At 36.7% G+C, this 18947-nt stretch overlaps 1 protein-coding gene across 2 annotated transcripts in view; it reads right to left on the bottom strand.

The window, feature by feature from the left end:
* DGKH (diacylglycerol kinase eta) overlaps positions 1 to 18947 on the bottom strand; it is a 159693-nt gene that overhangs the window by 36033 nt on the left and 104713 nt on the right. The window contains exons 7-17 of one of the 2 annotated variants that reach the window (XM_059467014.1): positions 17641 to 17747; positions 16415 to 16540; positions 15169 to 15271; positions 13313 to 13475; positions 10799 to 10907; positions 10357 to 10496; positions 8701 to 8785; positions 6200 to 6285; positions 4694 to 4793; positions 3184 to 3457; positions 2467 to 2595 (exon numbers count right to left, since the gene is read on the bottom strand). In XM_059467014.1, the coding sequence (XP_059322997.1) occupies positions 2467 to 2595; positions 3184 to 3457; positions 4694 to 4793; positions 6200 to 6285; positions 8701 to 8785; positions 10357 to 10496; positions 10799 to 10907; positions 13313 to 13475; positions 15169 to 15271; positions 16415 to 16540; positions 17641 to 17747 (1422 nt within the window). The remainder of the gene's footprint in view (positions 1 to 2466; positions 2596 to 3183; positions 3458 to 4693; positions 4794 to 6199; positions 6286 to 8700; positions 8786 to 10356; positions 10497 to 10798; positions 10908 to 13312; positions 13476 to 15168; positions 15272 to 16414; positions 16541 to 17640; positions 17748 to 18947) is intronic. The other variant, XM_059467015.1, reaches the window with a different exon arrangement.

The raw sequence follows: 18947 nt of genomic DNA on the forward strand, positions 1-18947 counted from the left end.
GGAAAATCTAAAGACAAAAGGATTACTAGAACAAGGGTTTAGACATTGTGTTCACATCACTTCAGGCCAGGATTTGCCCATTCATGGGGATTTTTTTAAGTGATGATAATCTACATAGAACTGTAAGTGGAATGGCAAACTCTTCACTTTCTGGTATCCATCAGTAAGATGACATACCTTTCTGAATGACTTGCTGAAGTCAAACAGAAATTATTATACACAGGACAAGGAAAAGTGGGTAAATTTTTCTGGATTGTTTGATATGAAAGGATTGACCAAGTGGACTAAAAGTCATCTCCTTCTGACTTTAACACCTGCGTAACAGCCATAGCAGTTATCACAAAATGCTACAACATTGCATGGTAGCAATACAACACATTGATTTGTATTGATGCATGACAAAACACTGTAATAATGTCAAAAAATAAAAAGGAATAAAAATAGCAAGTAATAGCTAACAAAAGTCATGAAATATTTAGATGAAGTTATTAACATACGGAAAAATATTATCTTCATCAAATGACCAGGAAGATCCTTGGAGGGTAAAATATAATACTCAGAACAAATTAGCATTCATTTTTCATAATACTACTGAAAAATTCACAACACTGTTCACACAGTCTGTTCTCTCTGCACTTGCAAACAAGGCAGTTGTATTAAATAGGATAATCAGCAGAGCAGCTGCTCTTTATTTGACAGATGAAACTCATGGGAATAACTGCAATAAAGATAAAACTTTTGCTGTGAATGCTCTGATAAAAACAACAGAGCCCTAATGAGTAAAACTGATGTTTCAGTGCAGATAATTGAATTCATGTTCCATGCTTTGTCCCTAAACATCTATCGTCCAGTGACAGCATTAATATGCACTCTGTTCCACACACAGAAGAATAATACAGCTCCCCATTAGATGCAGAAATTATACCATCAAGAAACAAGGAGTTCAGTAAATTTTTAGAACCTGAATATCTTTATTTTACAGTTATGGCAGTAGGACTGGGTCATCTGTAGGGCCAGCATCCTCTCTCAGCTACTATTGAAAAGGGGCAACCAACGGGCACTGATTCCCATAACCAAGAGAAAATAAAGGCACCAATGAAGAGACAATCACTGGAGAAAGCCTGACATGTTTCTAGAGAAAATGTGAGATCCTGGATCAAGAGAAGCCCCAACAGCCCTACAGTGTCTCATTTCCAAAGCAGAAGCTACAGACACAGGCACCAGCTTCAGAGCAGAGCCTTGTGAGGACAACTTTTGAGGATTTTAGTGTGGGTTAGGGTGAAAAAAGGAGTAGCAAATCACAAAATACTTTTCTCATTTTGCCTCAAAAAGTTGCTCACCAAGTATCTAGAGGATAGGCTTTGATGCCTACCAACTACCACTGTTTCTCTATGACTGACAGATCATCTTGTGGCTTCACCAGCAGGACATCACTGTCCATTTTGATAACATGGAAAAGACTGAAATTTCCACTGCTAAGATGCAGCATTCCTAAAATTTCTATGTAGCTTGAGAATCTCAGTCTACAACTGAGATATGCTATTGCCACCATCACCTAGGCTCTAGGCTTTGCTCAGGTTCATGTAGAAAGATGAGTGTAAACACTGATTAAACAGAGATTAAATTCAGGCACTCTTCTCCCCAACAAATCACAGAATCACAGAAATTCAAGGCTGGAAGAGACCTATAAGATCATCAAGTCCAACCCATGTTCTAACAATTCAACTAGATCATGGCAGCAAGTGCCACATCCAGTCTTTTTTTGAACTCTTCGAGGGATGATGACTCCACCACCTCACTGGGTAGATGATTCCAGTATCTGACCACTCTTTCTGTAAAATACTTCCTTCTTAATTCTAACTTGCATCTCCCTTGACGCAGCTTGAGACTGTGTCCTCTTGTTCTATCCGTTGTCGCCCGGAGAAAGAGACCGACCCCCAGCTCACCACAGCCACCCTTCAGGAAGTTGTAGAGAGCGATGAGGTCGCCCCTGAGTCTCCTTTTCTCCAGGCTGAACAGCCCCAGCTCCCTCAGTCGTTCTTCATATGGCTTGTGTTCCAAGCCCCTCACCAGCCTCGTTGCCCTCCTCTGGACACGCTCAAGCATCTCAACGTCCCTCCTAAAGTGAGGGGCCCAGAACTGGATACAATACTCCAAGTGAGGCCTCACCAGTGCCGAGTACAGGGGAAGAATGACCTCTCTGCTCCTGCTGGCCACTCCATTCCTGATACTGGCCAGGATGGCATTGGCCCTCTTGGCCACCTGGGCACACTGCTGGCTCATGTTCAGCTGACTGTCAACCAGCACCCCCAGGTCCCTTTCCACCTGAGCACTGTCCAGCTTAACTGGAGCACTGTCCACTTCCAGTTAAACAGAATGCTAGTATTTTTAATTATGGAACCAATCATGCTCCAAATACAACTATAAGGAGATGGAATATTTCTATTTTATTCCTAATTTACTCACTTGATGGAGACTCAAGTTCCTTTGTATCTTCCTCTTTTTCCTCTTCTTTGGATTCATCCAATTCTTTGCTGTATTCTACTGGAGACTGGTTCACTTGTTCTTCACTATGAGCATTCTGCTCATCCACAACTGTTATTAAGAGAAAAGAAAAAGTCTGAAGGATTCTAAAGAAAAACTGCATATATCGAAATAAGCACTTTCTTTGGTAGCTTTTAGTTTTAAAATATCAACAAAAGAGTTCCATCACCAATCCAGTGAAAGAGTCAGTCAATTCTTTACCAGCTGATAAAGATTTGCAGTCATAAATTTTTATTTAGTGGAGGCTAGTAGTTAAAAGAAATGCACTTTTGTATGTGCACACAAGCACACACATAAGTAGTCACACCTGCAGAGTCATCAACATTCAAACAAGCTGCATTTCTTTTCCTTGCTGCTTACACAGATAAAATTACGCAGCACATAATTTTATCTGTGTAAGAATATAGAAATCAAATTTTAAATAAAAACTTATTCCAGTTAGACAAACAAACAAGCAAACAAACACCATTATCTATTGGAGTTAAATACTAATATTGCTGGGAGCATGGGAGGGGAAGGGAGAGGTTACTGGCACACCTGGGGAAAGGACTGGGATACTGAGACAGGCCATTACATCACACCACAACAATTATCCTATCCTATTCTACCAGTCTGGATCAAAATATTGCTCATGTGCACCTTTTTCTGCTTGTTCAATAATCTGCCTCACAGCCTTCTTCAAGCTGTTTGCTCGGAGCATTAACTGTTGCCTTGGTTTGAAGAGCTTCTGGGAAGACTTTGAGACACACTCTGCTAACTGCTCTTTACTTTCAGACAAGGAATCTTCACTTGAGAACTCCTCTGGTTCTTCTTCCACGATGGGGGGAGCAATGCCTGGGAGAATGGGAGCAGCCTGGGCTTCTGTGTGAAGAGCCTGGAGCAATAGGTCCAGCTTTTCATTTAACTCTGAGCACTAATACAAAGTGGAAAAGACACATGTTAAAAAAATTCAACAGTGAACATGTGAATATTTTCAGGAAACATGGTGCCAGATTAGATATGAAACTGCAGGTGTCTTTAATGTCTATGTAATTTCTTAGGCAAAATCCAAAAAGAGGTTCAGTGTTTCAGAATATCAGATTATGAGTAGGCCTGCAAGGGCTTTTTGCAGACCCTGTGACAGTCAACCAGATTAGATCAATTATAATGCAAAACCCCTACACTTAGATTCAAATAATACTCCATGCTAAACTCAGCCTGCCCCATAACTGTATGGATTGCATCCTACCCCTCTCCCAATGACTTGCAGCACAGAAAACCACCAGAGGTTTGCCCATACATCATTTTTCAGTACCTCAATTTTGAGAGGCATCTATCAGCTGTTAGACTGAGATACATGGGGGCTTTTCTGCAATACAGCTGTATATTTAAGCAAGTGAGTTGTCACAGAGCAAGTGGCTCAAGCCAGATCAGACACTGTCAAATGCCAGAATCAGACACAGTCAAATGCCTCTCCCCAACACTAATTGTTCTCTCTAGGTACACAGGAAAAGAAAGGATTTTCTGCACCTAAGACAAAGAAAACACTCTCTGGCCTTGGAACAGTTAAAAAGAAAAACTAATTTTCTAAAATGTGCACCTGATGGAAATGTGAACCACAAATTGCCACTTAGCAAGTACATTTTCTGACTCTGGGATTGCCAAGGATTTTGTTTTCTTCTTTTCTTTTCAGCTCATGTAAATTTTGTGTCTCATACCAAATCCCACTGTTGTTTTCTTTCCCATTTTTTTTTGCATGTTTTTGCAACATGATCTCTGTATTTTGCAGCTTAAACCACTATTTTTAACATTGTGGTCTGTCTCCCCTTCATTCTCGCAGCATACTCTTCATTACTCCATTGTTTTCCTGTAGCTAACTTAATCCCTAGAAGTATAACTAATGCAAAAATAAATCCTTTTATCTCTATGTATGCTACCATCAACTTTATCCTTTGAAGAAAGAAAGTGTAAACAGTTTAACGAGATCTCAGACTTTAAAGACAGTTTGGAAATAATTAACTCTATGCAATAGGAAGAGAAGAATTTTGAACTCACTGGTTGAAATGAAAGCCAAGCTGGGCATTGTAGAGCAATGTGAAAATTAAACATCCATGACCTATAAACTTTAAGAACCCAATGACTTTAAACCTGAATGTAGTCATAATCTTACTTTAATGGCCATGGCATCCGCTTCCTCTGCATTTTCCATTGGTTTTTCGTAAGTCTTCCCTATTTTGGCAACAAAGTCCTTTACAGTTTCACATAATATTCTTCAGGTAAAAAAAGGAGAGGGAAGAAATCAAATGAAATTAAATAGATATGTTTTGAATATTACATTCTTATGGCAATTTATTTACATGTACACTGCTATGAATCATTCTTACTGGAAACTGAACTCCATGATCACACTTGCAAATCAGATGACACTCTTTTCCATAGCTTCCAAAACTGAACTGATAAGTTTTAAAATAAAAACTCTTTCACTTAAGCCTTGGAACACTTTGTATCTCAGATTCTTATCTGAAATAAACATGACTGATTTTATCCACTCCCTTGCTTGTACACCTTTTCTAGGAGAGGACTTTGCAAACTTGCATTCCCTTTGGTAACTTCAAACACAGTCATGCAAATTCACATGCAAAGTTGGAGCTTAAAAACCATGGAGAAAATCTACTGACTTTAAGGAAGCACTTCTTAGATAAAAGCATATGGCCACACATATCCCATTGCACAGCTCCTGCTTTTGAAGCAAAACTACAGTGGCTGCAATGAATTTTCAGTGTGTAAATCAGAAAATGACTTGGTTCTTGTTACCTGCACTGCAGAGAGACAACGAACTTACTAATGAAGTGGGGATAATTGCTTAGTACTGTTCATTTGGTTGACATTTTTCTGACAAATTAAACAAATTTAACAAGGTACAGAACTAATTTAGAATCTGCAGTTAATAATATCCTGCAGTTTAATCTTCTATGTGTGCTATGTATAGTTTAAAAATGAAATTTTGTTAACTTGCTTTTACGAGGTAAAAAAAGATGTGATGATATTCAGATGCATTTAAAAAAATTCTATGACTGGTCTTTTGCATATTGCAAATCATAAAATTTTTTTCATAGAGAAGGTATACACAGAACAGTTCTGATTTCAGATATGTCCATGATTTTCCAAATTTCTCTCATTTCAAAATGTTTCAGTTTGGGGAAAAATATCCCATTAATGTCCTAGATCAGTATTGATTGAGCTGATATAGACAGGGCTACAACAAAGCTACCTAAGCTAAAGCTCTGCTTCACACTGGTGAAATTGTTTCTCCTCTAAACATGCACATTACAAAAAATAGCCAGAACAAATGCAGTGTGAAGGAGATCACATCTATGCATTAGTAACAATAAGTTTTGTATTTAAGCCATGCACTGATTTAGAATGATTTAACATCATTTCACATAGATAATGTGTGATTATTTTTTAAATTTAGTATTAAGCCATCCATTACAACTGTACCATCTAAAAATTTCACAGAAAAGAACATCCACTCTAAAATATATAAATCAAGATATATTAAGGCAAGCCATTTGGCCATCCATAAGAAAATCAGGCTTAGACAGAATGCTATTATGGTGATGATGTTACACAAGAAATTTATCTCCTACATCGTACATAAAACTGAATGACTCACTTGGCAGATGATATGACAACTGAATGCTGATCAGAATTGAGAATTTTTGCAAGATGAGCAGCAACTGAATCCTCATAAGCAGATATCTGAAAATAGAGAGAAAAGAGACTTCAATTTCCACACACTCCAGCAGTTTAACACGAAGTAGTGAGTTAAACACCACAATATAGCAGGATTTCCATTTCAGATCTAATACAAGGCCAAGTGTCTGGTAATGAAGATTCTGCATGTATACTGTATTTTATGTATCAGATGTTTAATATGCAAAATTAAACTGCATCTGAGAACTTGATCCACAGTTCTTTTCTTCTTGTAGAGAAAACAGCAAGTTATTTCTAGGCTAGAATCACTCTGTGAGGCAGAAAAGAATCTACCTTCTCAGATTTATAAAAACCTACGTTATTACGATCTAATATCTTTTAGTTCTAAAATAAACAAAGCTTTCCTCAAACAAATTGCTCAAGAAGAACAAGTCTAAAGCTTGCAGCTGTAATCTGGAATTTGCACCTTGCTGTCAGGTGGGTTCCCACTTCCCAAGAGCCACAACTGACAGACTGCCAAAACGGTATAATGTTATCAAAACCAATCTTCAAGGAGCAAACCATTGAGGGCTTAGTCTTTACAAGAACATTAAAAATTACAAATTACAAAATACTCAGGAAAATATCTGGACAGGATCAAAAACATATCCTCAAACACTGTATGCTATCTCAAAATGGCTCTGGATCCACACTTCAATTTTAAAAGAAAACTTTAAAAGCTAAAGCTAAAAGTAAATGCAGTTCTGACAGCTCCCTTTAAGAATCCAAATCCAAAGCTAAAACTAAATACAGTTCTGACAGCTCCATTTAAGAATCTCTTAAAATCCCTCAGCATGCTTTTGTCTTTGATTTTGAGCAGGCAGATATACCACTTGAGTTTTTTCTCCTAAAACCCACCCTTCATCATAGGACTCCTCTGACATTGAATGAGTTTTCATTTCAAAGGAGAAAACAAAACATAAACATCTAATCTGTAAGAATGAACTACTGCTTTTCAAACATCAGTACAAGATTTCTTGAAAACAAGTAGAATTAGTCTCCTGAAACTGCAGGAAAAATGAAAGGGATAAAGGAAATAATCAAATACGTACTTCAATTTGCTTTTCAAACGGTGTCATAATCCAACACCCTATTATAAGGGTAATTATTATTTTTTGTGAAATAGCCTAACTCAGTAAGCAATGTAAAAAATCCCATTAAAACAGAGATTGAACAGGGTACTCAAAAGAAAATGGTTTTGTCCAAGTCAAGTAATGACAGGTAATATAGCCTACAGAATACATTTGTTAAAAAAGAAGTTTTATATGAGCAAGCAGTTCCTTCCATTTTCAGAAGGGGCTAAAAAAAATGTTTCAAAGCCAGAAATAACTAGAACAAAATGATGATGAAGACACACTTGAAAATTTTAACTCTCTTGAAAAATTAGAGGTGATAAAGCCTTGATCTGCATTGCTGACACCAAAAGCAGAGCTGTGTGCAAAGCAACCCCCTTGAAATTCCAGCCTTTTTGCATCTCTGTATCCAGCAATCCGTCAAAGGTTATAACCTCCTTGCCAATTAAAAGAGCCTGAATTATTAAATTGTTCAAGAGACTGCTGATTAATTATGGCTTCTCAAGTACTTTTGAGCTACAGTTGATATGCATTAACTTTCCTGGGAATATATTATTTTCTCATTTTCAGTCAGAATTTTCATGCCAATTAATTTGATTAAAGCATCTCCCTCTCTCAAAAGTGAAACCTCATCAGCTAGTACAAGCACAAGTCTAGTCTGGAAGACAGGCTGAGTTTTTCTTTGATGATACTTAGGATTTTGAGCTCTCCCAATGAACAAAGAGAAAGTTGTGATATCACCTGATCAAACTCGAGTTGCAAAATGCTTCTGTCTCCTTTAGAAATACAACCCTTGCCTCCAAAATGCTGGGGGCTTTTTCTCAATGCTTAATCCAAACTCACAGACATTTGCTGTTATATATTTAAAAAAAAATGTATTTTAAATATTTATGTATATTATCATAGTATATGGAATGTTATACAGTAACATAGCACTAAATTATACTACTATATACAAAATTATAGAAAAATTATACTCATTTGTAAGAGTTATCTAAAATGCATAGTTATATTATGTTACATAATAATACGACACTAGATTACATTTTTGTTTAACATGCTATATAAATACATTTTCTAATACATATTAAAATATACATATATATTCAGGAATAAATTTTTCAGATAGCTTTGCTGGAAACTCCTTACTTTCATTCTTTCTAGGTAAATAACACAGAACTGGAAACCTTACTTACTTGAGATACACAGCAAGGAAAAGCCTTAATTCAGTTCAGTTAGCAGATCACAAAACATCTATTTTTCACACAAATGCTTCAGTTATGGCTATTGTCACCCCAGAAGCTCCAAGTTAAGTACACGAAACAACAAAACAAAAGTTAAAGTGCACCTGGCACTCCTCTGACTCTTCTGCAGTCACAGGAAGAATAGAAGGCTTTGCTGGTAATTTCAGTTCATATGACATTATACTCCACCTGAAAGAAACATAAGTTTCCAGACTGTTAGTTTTACACCCTCTCAACTATATTAACAAAAAGAAAGTTCACTGTCACACCACAGAATATCTATGTATAAAAAAACAGCTTAATTTGTAGTTGTAAACTATATGGGTAAAATAATTAGAGATATTAAAGAAAGATTAAATTAGAGATTAAAGGTAATAATTTGTTTTATTGCTCAGATTATTTTGCAGTGATTTGATTATTAGTCTCATCTGTGAAAAATGAATGGGACATTCAATATAGGGCATAAAGATTTTCTGGAAGAAAACATACAGATTATAAAAGAATTTCTGCAAACATAGTGCAGAAGTCAAAGGAAACTAGACATCTTCCTAAAGAAAAATCTTTAAGGTGACATTAGCTTTCCATCCCAACTAGACGAGCAGGCATGACAGCAAAGCAAATGATGAAGTGAAATATATGTGTATATATTTTTTGTGTGGTACAGGACAGCACTTGACAGCACAGATAGTATGAAAGCACTGATAGCAACAACATCCTTCAAAGCCTGCTGAAAAGAGCAAGTAATCACTGCAGATGGGTCTTGGGAGCAAGTCTACTGAAATTAGACCAAAAAATGAAACAGAGTATGTTTTCACGACAGAAAAGGGGAAATATGATTTAATCTACAAGTTTTTCAGAATCTGAGGATCAGTCACAAGCTTTTCTCTACATACTTTGCTCTAAAGTAATCAAGTAGTCTGCAGAAAAGCTTAAAATAAAAAAAGGCTTTTTTCTCTATTTCATAAAAATAACCTAAAGTAAAATCCCTTATGATAACATTCAAGTGTTTGTAACTCGAGCAAGAAAAGAAACACTCATGAGAGATAGGAATAACATAGGAAATATTCCTCTCAAAAGCAGTGCTAGACTTCCATTGGAACAACATAATCACCATCATCTCTGATTTTTATTTTTTTTTAAATGGAGTTGCTGCCTTCCTTTATGGATGAAAACTACATGAAACAAGGAGTGGGATGGGAAGATCTCATTTTTTTTACTAAGAAACTGCCTCGAACAGAAATATTAGTCATGGATCCAATTAGCCCAGCATCTTGTCAACAGCTGATGCCTCAGGAAAGGGTGAAATCTCACAAGGTGAGTTTTCCCCGCATCCAAGGACAGAGAGCTCAGGTGTTTTTTAAAGCGAAGCTACCATTAATGGCGTTTAATGAGCACGTATGGAGTCCATAAAATTGCTCAAATCAGTGTTGAATCTATACAATTTCTTAATGCTCACAACTTCTTGTAACAGGCAGTTATGCAGCTCCTTCAGCCAGGCAATAAGCTGTCAACTTTTGAACATGCTTGGACAGCACACTTCCCAGTTCCATCAACCACTCATCCCTCTGACTCTTTAGTTTAAAAAGCAGGCCAAAGAGCTGTCCCCATCACAACTGCAGCTTCCTTCATGATTAAGGCCTGCACTCAAAAAACAAATCCATTGAACACCAAGTCTCTAAGATTGATTTTAGGCCATCAGAAACCCAAAAAAATACAATTTAAATCTCACAGTAAGTGATGCATATGCCATTTAGGTTTACCTGTCTAACATTTTCGTGCTGGCTCGTTCTAGTTTTTCCAATATCTGAGGAAGTTGCGTATCATCATCACAGGATCCTCCCCAGCCAAGGACACGAGCAAGGTCATTTCCAGTACCAAGGGGTAACACTCCTAACTGACACTGAAACACAACACAGGAACAAATCTACTACTGAAAACTAGAAAGAAAATACAAGTGGTTACAAATGCATGTTATTTCAATGAACACATTAATTTCATAGCTGATGTCTAAATCCTGTAAGTCAAGCTGTGCTACTCTGCTACAACTCATCCTGTTTTTAACAGTGAAAACTTTCATAAAACAGTAACTATTGAGTTTGCTCCATACACAGAGATACAACAAAGAACCAAGTCAAGAAAAAGGTAAACACACAAAATTAAGCCTAGTCAGTCTAGGCAAGGAAAGTAAATATGCACACTTGCCTGCTTGTGCAAGCTGAGCTTATCAATTTCTGACAAGACCCAACCCACACTTCCATCGCCACCACACACAAGAATCCTGAAGTTGTCAAACTTCTGAAATAACCGCAAACTGTAGAGAAAATGCAGAGCTAGTTACATCCATTAGCAGGACAGCAGTGACATTCATTAGCAATTGTTACAAGAAAATATTGTGCACAGCATCTTTATAATCCTTTTATTGTGGTGGGGCATGGGCATACAACCATCTATTTAATTAACCTATCTGCAGCCCATCTGTCGCTGTATATTCCCCTTATACTGACATTTCTGATAAATAACATGCCAATTTATTATTTTAAAAAATCCCTTCATATTGTTTTCAGGATTTTATAAGTCTGATTTTATTGATTTTATTAATATTTTTTAAAAAACAAATGTAAGTGATAAAATTGCAATTGCTCCATGCTTCTCACTTCGGCCAGAAGCATAATGCACCACTGGGGATTTTTCACGAGAAGAGGGTAAGACACAATGACAGGATATGCTCCACAATATGAGTGGGCTTTTGTGGGCACAGGGCTAACTAAATGTAAGGAACATTTAAACAGTTCTTAAACAGAAGGTAATCACAACATAAGACAAATAATACAAGTATTTAATATTATATCCTTAAAGCCATATACTCTTTCACTTCCTATTGCTCTTCCTCCTGTTCTCTGACTTTTAACAACTACATAATACAACACTTGGACAGTACAGAAAAGGAGGCCAAAAGAGACAGAAAATGCAGAACGGTAAGACAGAGGAAAAGGAAATGAGATGTGAAGAAGCAGGCAAAAGGTAAAAAATAACAACAGGGACTTAAACTGAAAAAAAAAAAGAAAAAGAGAAAAAAAATTGGAAAGTATAAACTCTTAAAATACTAACAACAAAGATATTTGTTTTAAATGCATGTTATTTTCCAGAATATGTATAATTTCTGAACCATTTTTTAAAAGTAACATATCAAGATCACAAATTTTTGAAACATTTATATTTTTTCTAGAGAAATAATGTCACTTGAATACCATGGGCACATACGTAGTCAGAACAACAGAAGCAGGTATTTAAGGGGAAAAAATGTTGATACCAGAGCAATTTATCCTATCCTGAGAAAAAGGAGAAAACCCCTAGCAATACACTGTCTCATAGCATGCACCTCTGCTTTTTAGATCAACTAGAAAAAAGAAGACATCAGTGCGACCTGATGAAACACCTGCTAAGGATCTCTCCTTGGAAACTGGGAGAAGTACTTAAAAGGACCTGACAATTGCACAAAACTGTAATTTCTGTGCAAAATCAAAGTGAGCCACCTCAGCCATGGCAGAACTATATGAAGGAAGAGAACTTGCAAACATATTTTTCATACTGCCTCCTTTCAAACACTGTCTAATCAATTAAGACCAATGTTATATGCCATTATAATTACATGTACAAAATTCCAGCTAAAAGTCACTTGGATTCACCTCAGATTATCAGGGTTATAATGAAAAGAATATTACAAGTCAGAGTTATTATGATGTGTCCATAACACAGTACTAATTATTATAAGCCACAGGTGTAATCAATTGTATTATTTACACACTGCTTGAACTGAATTTTTGTGGATTTGCTCCATCTACCTTTTATCATTAAGTATAGTTCTGCATATTTAAGAGTACAAAAATTAGTGCTTCTAGTTGCTATAACTGATAGTATTAGGCCATTTAACCATATCACTACATCTGAGTGGAATTGAGTTGGGCAACAGAAATATGGGCACAAATTTAATCTTCATTAATGTGCAAAGATGATTGAGTTGTGGTCACCACTATGCAAATTTCATCACTACCTCTCCAATAATCAACCCTTAGATTCTGGGGAGAAATTCCTGGTGGTTTTAATTGTGTTCTTGCTCCAAATTCTTTGGGATGGTCATTTTCTTGACTATTTCCATATGTTGCATAAACCATATTTTGGACATACTTTTCACGTGAAAAATTTTTCATGTACTTGTCCATTAACCACTGCAGACCCCCTGCTGACATTTGTGTTCAGAATTTTAAAAGGTACAGAGCATATTGAGACAATAGTCTTATTCATAGCTACACACAAAAAGGTCAGAGGAATATCAGAATTATGCATGTAAAATGGAAGATAAGCACTTGGGCAACTGTGCATAAAGGCAAAATCAAAGTTCCTGTGATACAGGAAAACATCTGCACATGTATATCAGTTTTGAGCCTTACCGGTTAACAGAAGCCAAAGCTAGCCAAGAGCTTTTGGTTTTGAATTTTCAAGCTTTTCTAGAAAGAAAATGTTATCCTATAAACACAAGGGAATTTATCTTGAAATTCTGTTGCCTCTTAGATTTTAATTAGGAAGTCAGAGTAGATATTGAAGATGGAATTACAGCAACAAGGGGATATAACACTATAAAGCAAGGGGACCACACCACTATACTTTGCACCTAGTTCCCTTGTGGAAAGGCTTGCTCAAGGTTTCCAAGGTCATTACCCTAAGTGAGGTCCTCCATTCATTAAATCGAAGACCTGAGCTGGATTTAACGACTGTTTGAATCGACGAAGAAACTTTACTCCCTGATTGTCTCCACTCTTTGAGTTAACAAAAACTAAAAGAGGACTGGCACAGGATGGCGGGCATGTGGCTTTCCAGAAACCTGTAAACATAGTTAGAAAGAATGAAATAAATAAGGTTTCCTAATATGAACAACACAAAAAGAAATCATGGGAAAGAGGAAGATAGGGATGAAGGACAAAAGGAGTACATTTTTTCATGCATAATGTAAATGCTAAACTGAGTATTAGTCCTGCAAGGAAAACATAATTACACAAGATTTACCAGTTCTTTTTTTGTTTATTTGTTTCTGGTATTTTCAGTGCCTAGATTTAGTAAAATCCTGAAGACAATAGCTTTACTGTTTTTCAACTGCTATTAACCTTTTAGAATACTTCTTAAGTCTCATCTTCACAGATTATTATCACATAATTGAATATGTATTTCAGTTACAAGTGATTGGTTTTCAATCTTATTTTGCTTTAACTTTGCTGGGTTGAACAGGGTCATTCATGTCTGTTTGAGCTTTTTAAGAGTACTCACAGATTTTAAAAGTCACTTGTACTCAGTTCCTCCCAGGTGAGACTTCACCTAAGAGCCTTTTTTTCAGACTGAGGTTATACTATTCAGTATAACAGAATCACTGAACAACAGAAGATCTTCAGCTGTGATTCAAAGCTTATTAAAGCCAGTGCAGATCTTAACTAATTACAGCAGGCTCTCTACAAGGTCCTTTTTAGAAGGACTAATGGACACTGTTGTCACTAACATGACCAGTCCATGGAGGTAATGGTTTCCCAGCAACGCTCCAAAATCAGACATCACATGTACAGGTTTTGACATTTGTCTCCAGCATTATTAAAATTATTATGTTGTTTTCAATTACTAAAAAAATACTAAAGCTACAAATTAAAAAATTTCATTAAGGGATGCTAATTTAATTCCACATTATCATAATGTCTAATTTCAAATAAGGTTTGATTAATTAATTTAAATGCCAAGAAAATTAATTTCACATATTGAACGATCTTCGTAGCATGAGCAATAAATGACAGCATGATGTCTAAGACACCACAAAGCAAATAAACAGAGTGAATATATACAGCATACACAATCACTTTTACTAACTTTACGTAGCAAAATTCATTTAATTGCATTCGTGGGATTGGTCTACTTTACCATTGACACAAACTATAAAATAAAAGTAGTTAAGATTTTGTGATACTTTTTTTTAAAATCCACTCTCTGCCTTGAAGTGCAGTCTCCCACTGTTGATGTGTTTGTATCCTGGACCACCAAAAAGCAGCTCTAGTTTTGAGCATTTATTAGATTTTATCTGTGTGTTGCAGGATTTTTACACTGCTTATCTTTTAAAAAAAATAAATCAGAGAAGCTATGGAAGCAATTCCTCTCTTAAGCCTGGTAAAGTAGTTGTTGAGCTGTTCAGCTAACTTATCTCTGCATAATACAAAATTATCCAAAATTTGAGAACTCACAGAAGGAGTGGTATATGCTAGGCTGGCATCAGCCCACTTCATCTGAGGATTCTGATCATTCACTTGAAATGTTTCTAAGGGTCATAAGTAAAATGGAAGAAAATTTCTGCTGGGACAGCTTTAAAAACATGCCAGTTGAAAAACTCTCTAAAAACCTACACAGAAAATTATACTTCTCTCTAAATTTGCAGACTGCATTCACCTGCTCAGCAGAAGGATTTTAGCCTTGAATATTTGCATGGATCTCAACAGGCACTGGAATTCCAGAGGTACCACTGAACACACCACAGTACTACGTACCATCGGAGTCTATACTGTTTAGTGCTGTTGGAGGGATGATCGATACCTTACATTGGCCAAGTGGACATTTACGAGGGTACAGATCTTTACAGGCTGTGTGAACCTACAAAAGAAACAAAAAATTTATTTTCCTGCACTGTAATTTTGATACTAACTGATATTATGTTATCTATGTAACAAAAATGGACTCATATTTAACATTTAGGTGTAGAAGGAAAAGAAGTGAGACTAGGAAAAAAACCCAAATGTTCAACCACAGAGCCTTATTACTAATTCAACAAAACATTATTTTGGAGAATTTCATCTTCAGCTACCCCTATAGGAGGTAAGAATCATCCTTTCTAAGGATGGACTTGCCCCATCCACAAGGAAGGAAGAAGCAAGCTCCCAGCATCTGTGCTGATGGAAGCAGGCTAAACAATAGCTGTGAACCTGCCTGGTCCATTGGGGCCGTTCTGGAAGACAAATCTGCATTAAAGTTAGCACACCTACCAAGCCACACCCATCTCCCAAAGTTGGGTTGCATAAACTCCATATTGCAAAGGTCTTTTCCACAGATATTGGAAAGAGAGGCACATGCAGAGGTGGCTGCATTTCACCTAAATATCAAGTCGCCTCTGGAGATGCCAATCATTTTCTATGGCTCATTCACAGAGCCTTGGATACCTATATGCCAGAAGCCTCAACAATAAATAAACTGCTAACTTGCATAAGAAACCCATCTTTTTAGACAAGTTGATACAATTAAGAGAAAAATATATATTAGGGAAACAGCAGTAGTGAGTTAGAGAATTTCAATCAGCAACATACAGATTGCCCTGAAGAAGAAAAAGTAAAGATTTTGCACTAATAAATACGTTACTACATTAAAAATATGACTATAATATATTATTAAAATACAAACAGAGCAATATCTACAATAAAAAATACAAGGAAGTAACATATGATTATTAGGCATAAGGAACAGGCACCTGAACATTGAGTTAACAGCTAGAAGAAAGCAGAGAAAACACATTGGAGATGACAACACCTATTAAAGAAAAACTGCATCTGTGGGTGTATTTAAAATTGATTGTGCAAGTAGGACAGTCATCAGAAATTCTGAATGCTACAGAGATCTGAGTTTGCAGAAGCTTCCTGCTACTACTTAATCCAAAAGCAGGTTGTGGAACAACAGAGCAAAAATAATGGCAAGCAGTAAATCTGTCAAACAGTGAGATGCTTGGATGTGGCTCAGCACACCTACCATAGCTTTACACCAAAGGCACTTCCAATCCTGCAGGCGTAGAACACTGCCACAAGTCTTGTCACAGACGGCGCATTTGGCACTGACGGGCAGGTTTCCTTCTAACCACTGGTGAGGCATTGCTATCTGTGGAGAAAGAGGTATTAGAGTTAAGGACCCAGAAAGAGAAATTAAAGGCTTTTGTCTCTCAAATACAGATGGATTTAAACTATTTCTCAGAGCTGCATCCTTTCATCAAAGAAGCAGGTATGATGGTCAGACAGGATAAGGGACACTGATGCTCAGAAGGCAACTGCAATGAATGGACCACTCTGGTGTTCCACATGCTAGGTAGAAAGCATGACACCTGAAGAAGGGAGACCTGTCTCACTCATGGTAGCAATAAACCATAACACAATGGGGCAGTTAAGTCCAGAGACTCTGCCATACAAACAAGTTCCCACTCTGTTATGTTGACCACATGACACAAACCAATTAAAAATACCTAAAATTCATTAAAATAGGCAGGACAGCAGAATTCTTCTGTCGCTTCACTTACCCACTCACCATGGCTGGTAAGTCATGGCTCTCTAAAGCAGTCCCAAATGCAGTGCAAAGCTTTACTCAGTGCACTCTTTGTCCCATTAATACCATGGGCAACTCAGGACACTCAGGTGTTCAACTTAGTATCAGCCTTCTAAGAAGAAGTTTCACACCAGTGGTCCATACACAGCTGTGTTTGTAAAAATAGTCCATTTATCACAATCAACCTCTCAAAGGCTTTTGTTGTTTCTCCTGCTAATTTTAAAATTCCTGCTTTCATCACCAAAATCCCTTCCCAGTTCAGTGAATTCCAAATGGGTCTCCTGGGAAACTGCTCCAGGGAAAGAGGACAAAAAATACATTCCCAAAACAGCATGGTAACAGAGCAAAATACCACCTTTGCTTAAGAGCAGTAGGAACTTCTGGGAGCAATTCCCCAGCTGCAGAGTTTCTCCACATGTGGCCTTTAAAACCTTGTCATACATCTGCAATCTAGGGCCCACAGTTGCTAGACTTGTCTTGTGAGATAGGAATGCAACTTTTGCTCTAAATACCACGTTAATCTTTGAACAGTGTTCAGGAAAATAGCCACCTACCATTTACTTCAATGGGTCACATGGGAATATTTCCATGGTTGGGCTTTTTTGGTTTTTCCTAAAGAAGAAACAGCTTTGGAAAATACTATAAATATGAATAGTACTTACACCATCTTCATCTTCAATGATGTCTTTTCCAATTGAAGCTAATGTAGTCCATTTGCAGTTATTTGTTGCTCGGACAGCACATCTTTTATGTGCTTTAAACTTACACACTGCAAGACACAGATAAACACATATATCCTGTGTTATTTGCTGTATTTCAGTGAAACACACCTTTTAAAAAATTAAACATGGATATCCCATAAAATAGCCAAGTACGTATCACTTAGCATTGCACACATGACAGAAAACAACTAAAAGAAAATTCAGTTCATAATCACTCCAGCTTTAACTCTCTAAACCAGGCTTAACTACATAGCTGTTGCCCATGCTAAATGTGCCCTGAAACCCACACTGGTCCCCATTTTTTCAGGTACAAGGTACAATATATCTTTAACTATGGGTTTTCCATTTCTCCAGTAACATGACTCAGATATCTGACTTAAATTTGCAGGAAGTCATGGGAGACTGTTTTACAAAAGTATTTTGAATCAGGAGCTCTGTTTCTTTGCTCAAAAGATGCATTTGGGGCACCATGCTGGGCCTATTTTTCTCAGAACATGAGAAAATGAAGGGTTTATGTGGTGATATTTTTATTCAGGATACTGGAGATTACAAAATTTTCCAAGAGCCTATATCACATCAGGAAGAACCTTACTTTTTACTGCATTCTTTATTAAAAGTCTGCTAATTGGAATATCCAGCACAAGTGTGTAGTTAGGCAGACATTCTGACACCCTAACAACTATTTGAAGTTTGTTCAACTCAATTAATATGCCTAGCTAATGATACCATATTAGACAAAACAGACTGACGCACCCAAACCATGGGTATTTCTTCTACTGGAAGTGCATGATGTAATTCTATTTAGAGTGCATTATAAAAATTATTTTGGCAAAGACCATTAAAGGTTTATGAGAACTAGCCAGTAGATCAGAAGTAGTAGTCTCTTTTCAAACAAATATTTGACAGGAAATTATCAAGGCATTGGCCCATCGCTTATCTACCATTAAAAAACATTAAGCTATGGTACAAAATCTCTCGTGAATAATAAATTTTCCATTTTAATTCCACTGATCCATTGCCAGATCAATTTAAAAAGTGAATTGAGACTATGTAAGCAACATCTGAGTTTGAGAGCAATCCTCACTGTTCTGGGAGATGTGTGAAAGTAAGTGCTCAGCTCTCACTTTCTTACTTTCTAGAAAGAAAGAGAAGGAAAGAAAACAAAGAAGTTTCACTGCTTGTATAGTAACTTTCCCAGTCATTTCAAAAAGCAGCATTCATATAATCATAGAAATATTTGGGTTGAA

This window comes from Ammospiza nelsoni, chromosome 2 (genome assembly GCF_027579445.1).
Source record: "Ammospiza nelsoni isolate bAmmNel1 chromosome 2, bAmmNel1.pri, whole genome shotgun sequence".
NCBI classification, from domain to species: Eukaryota; Metazoa; Chordata; class Aves; order Passeriformes; family Passerellidae; genus Ammospiza; species Ammospiza nelsoni.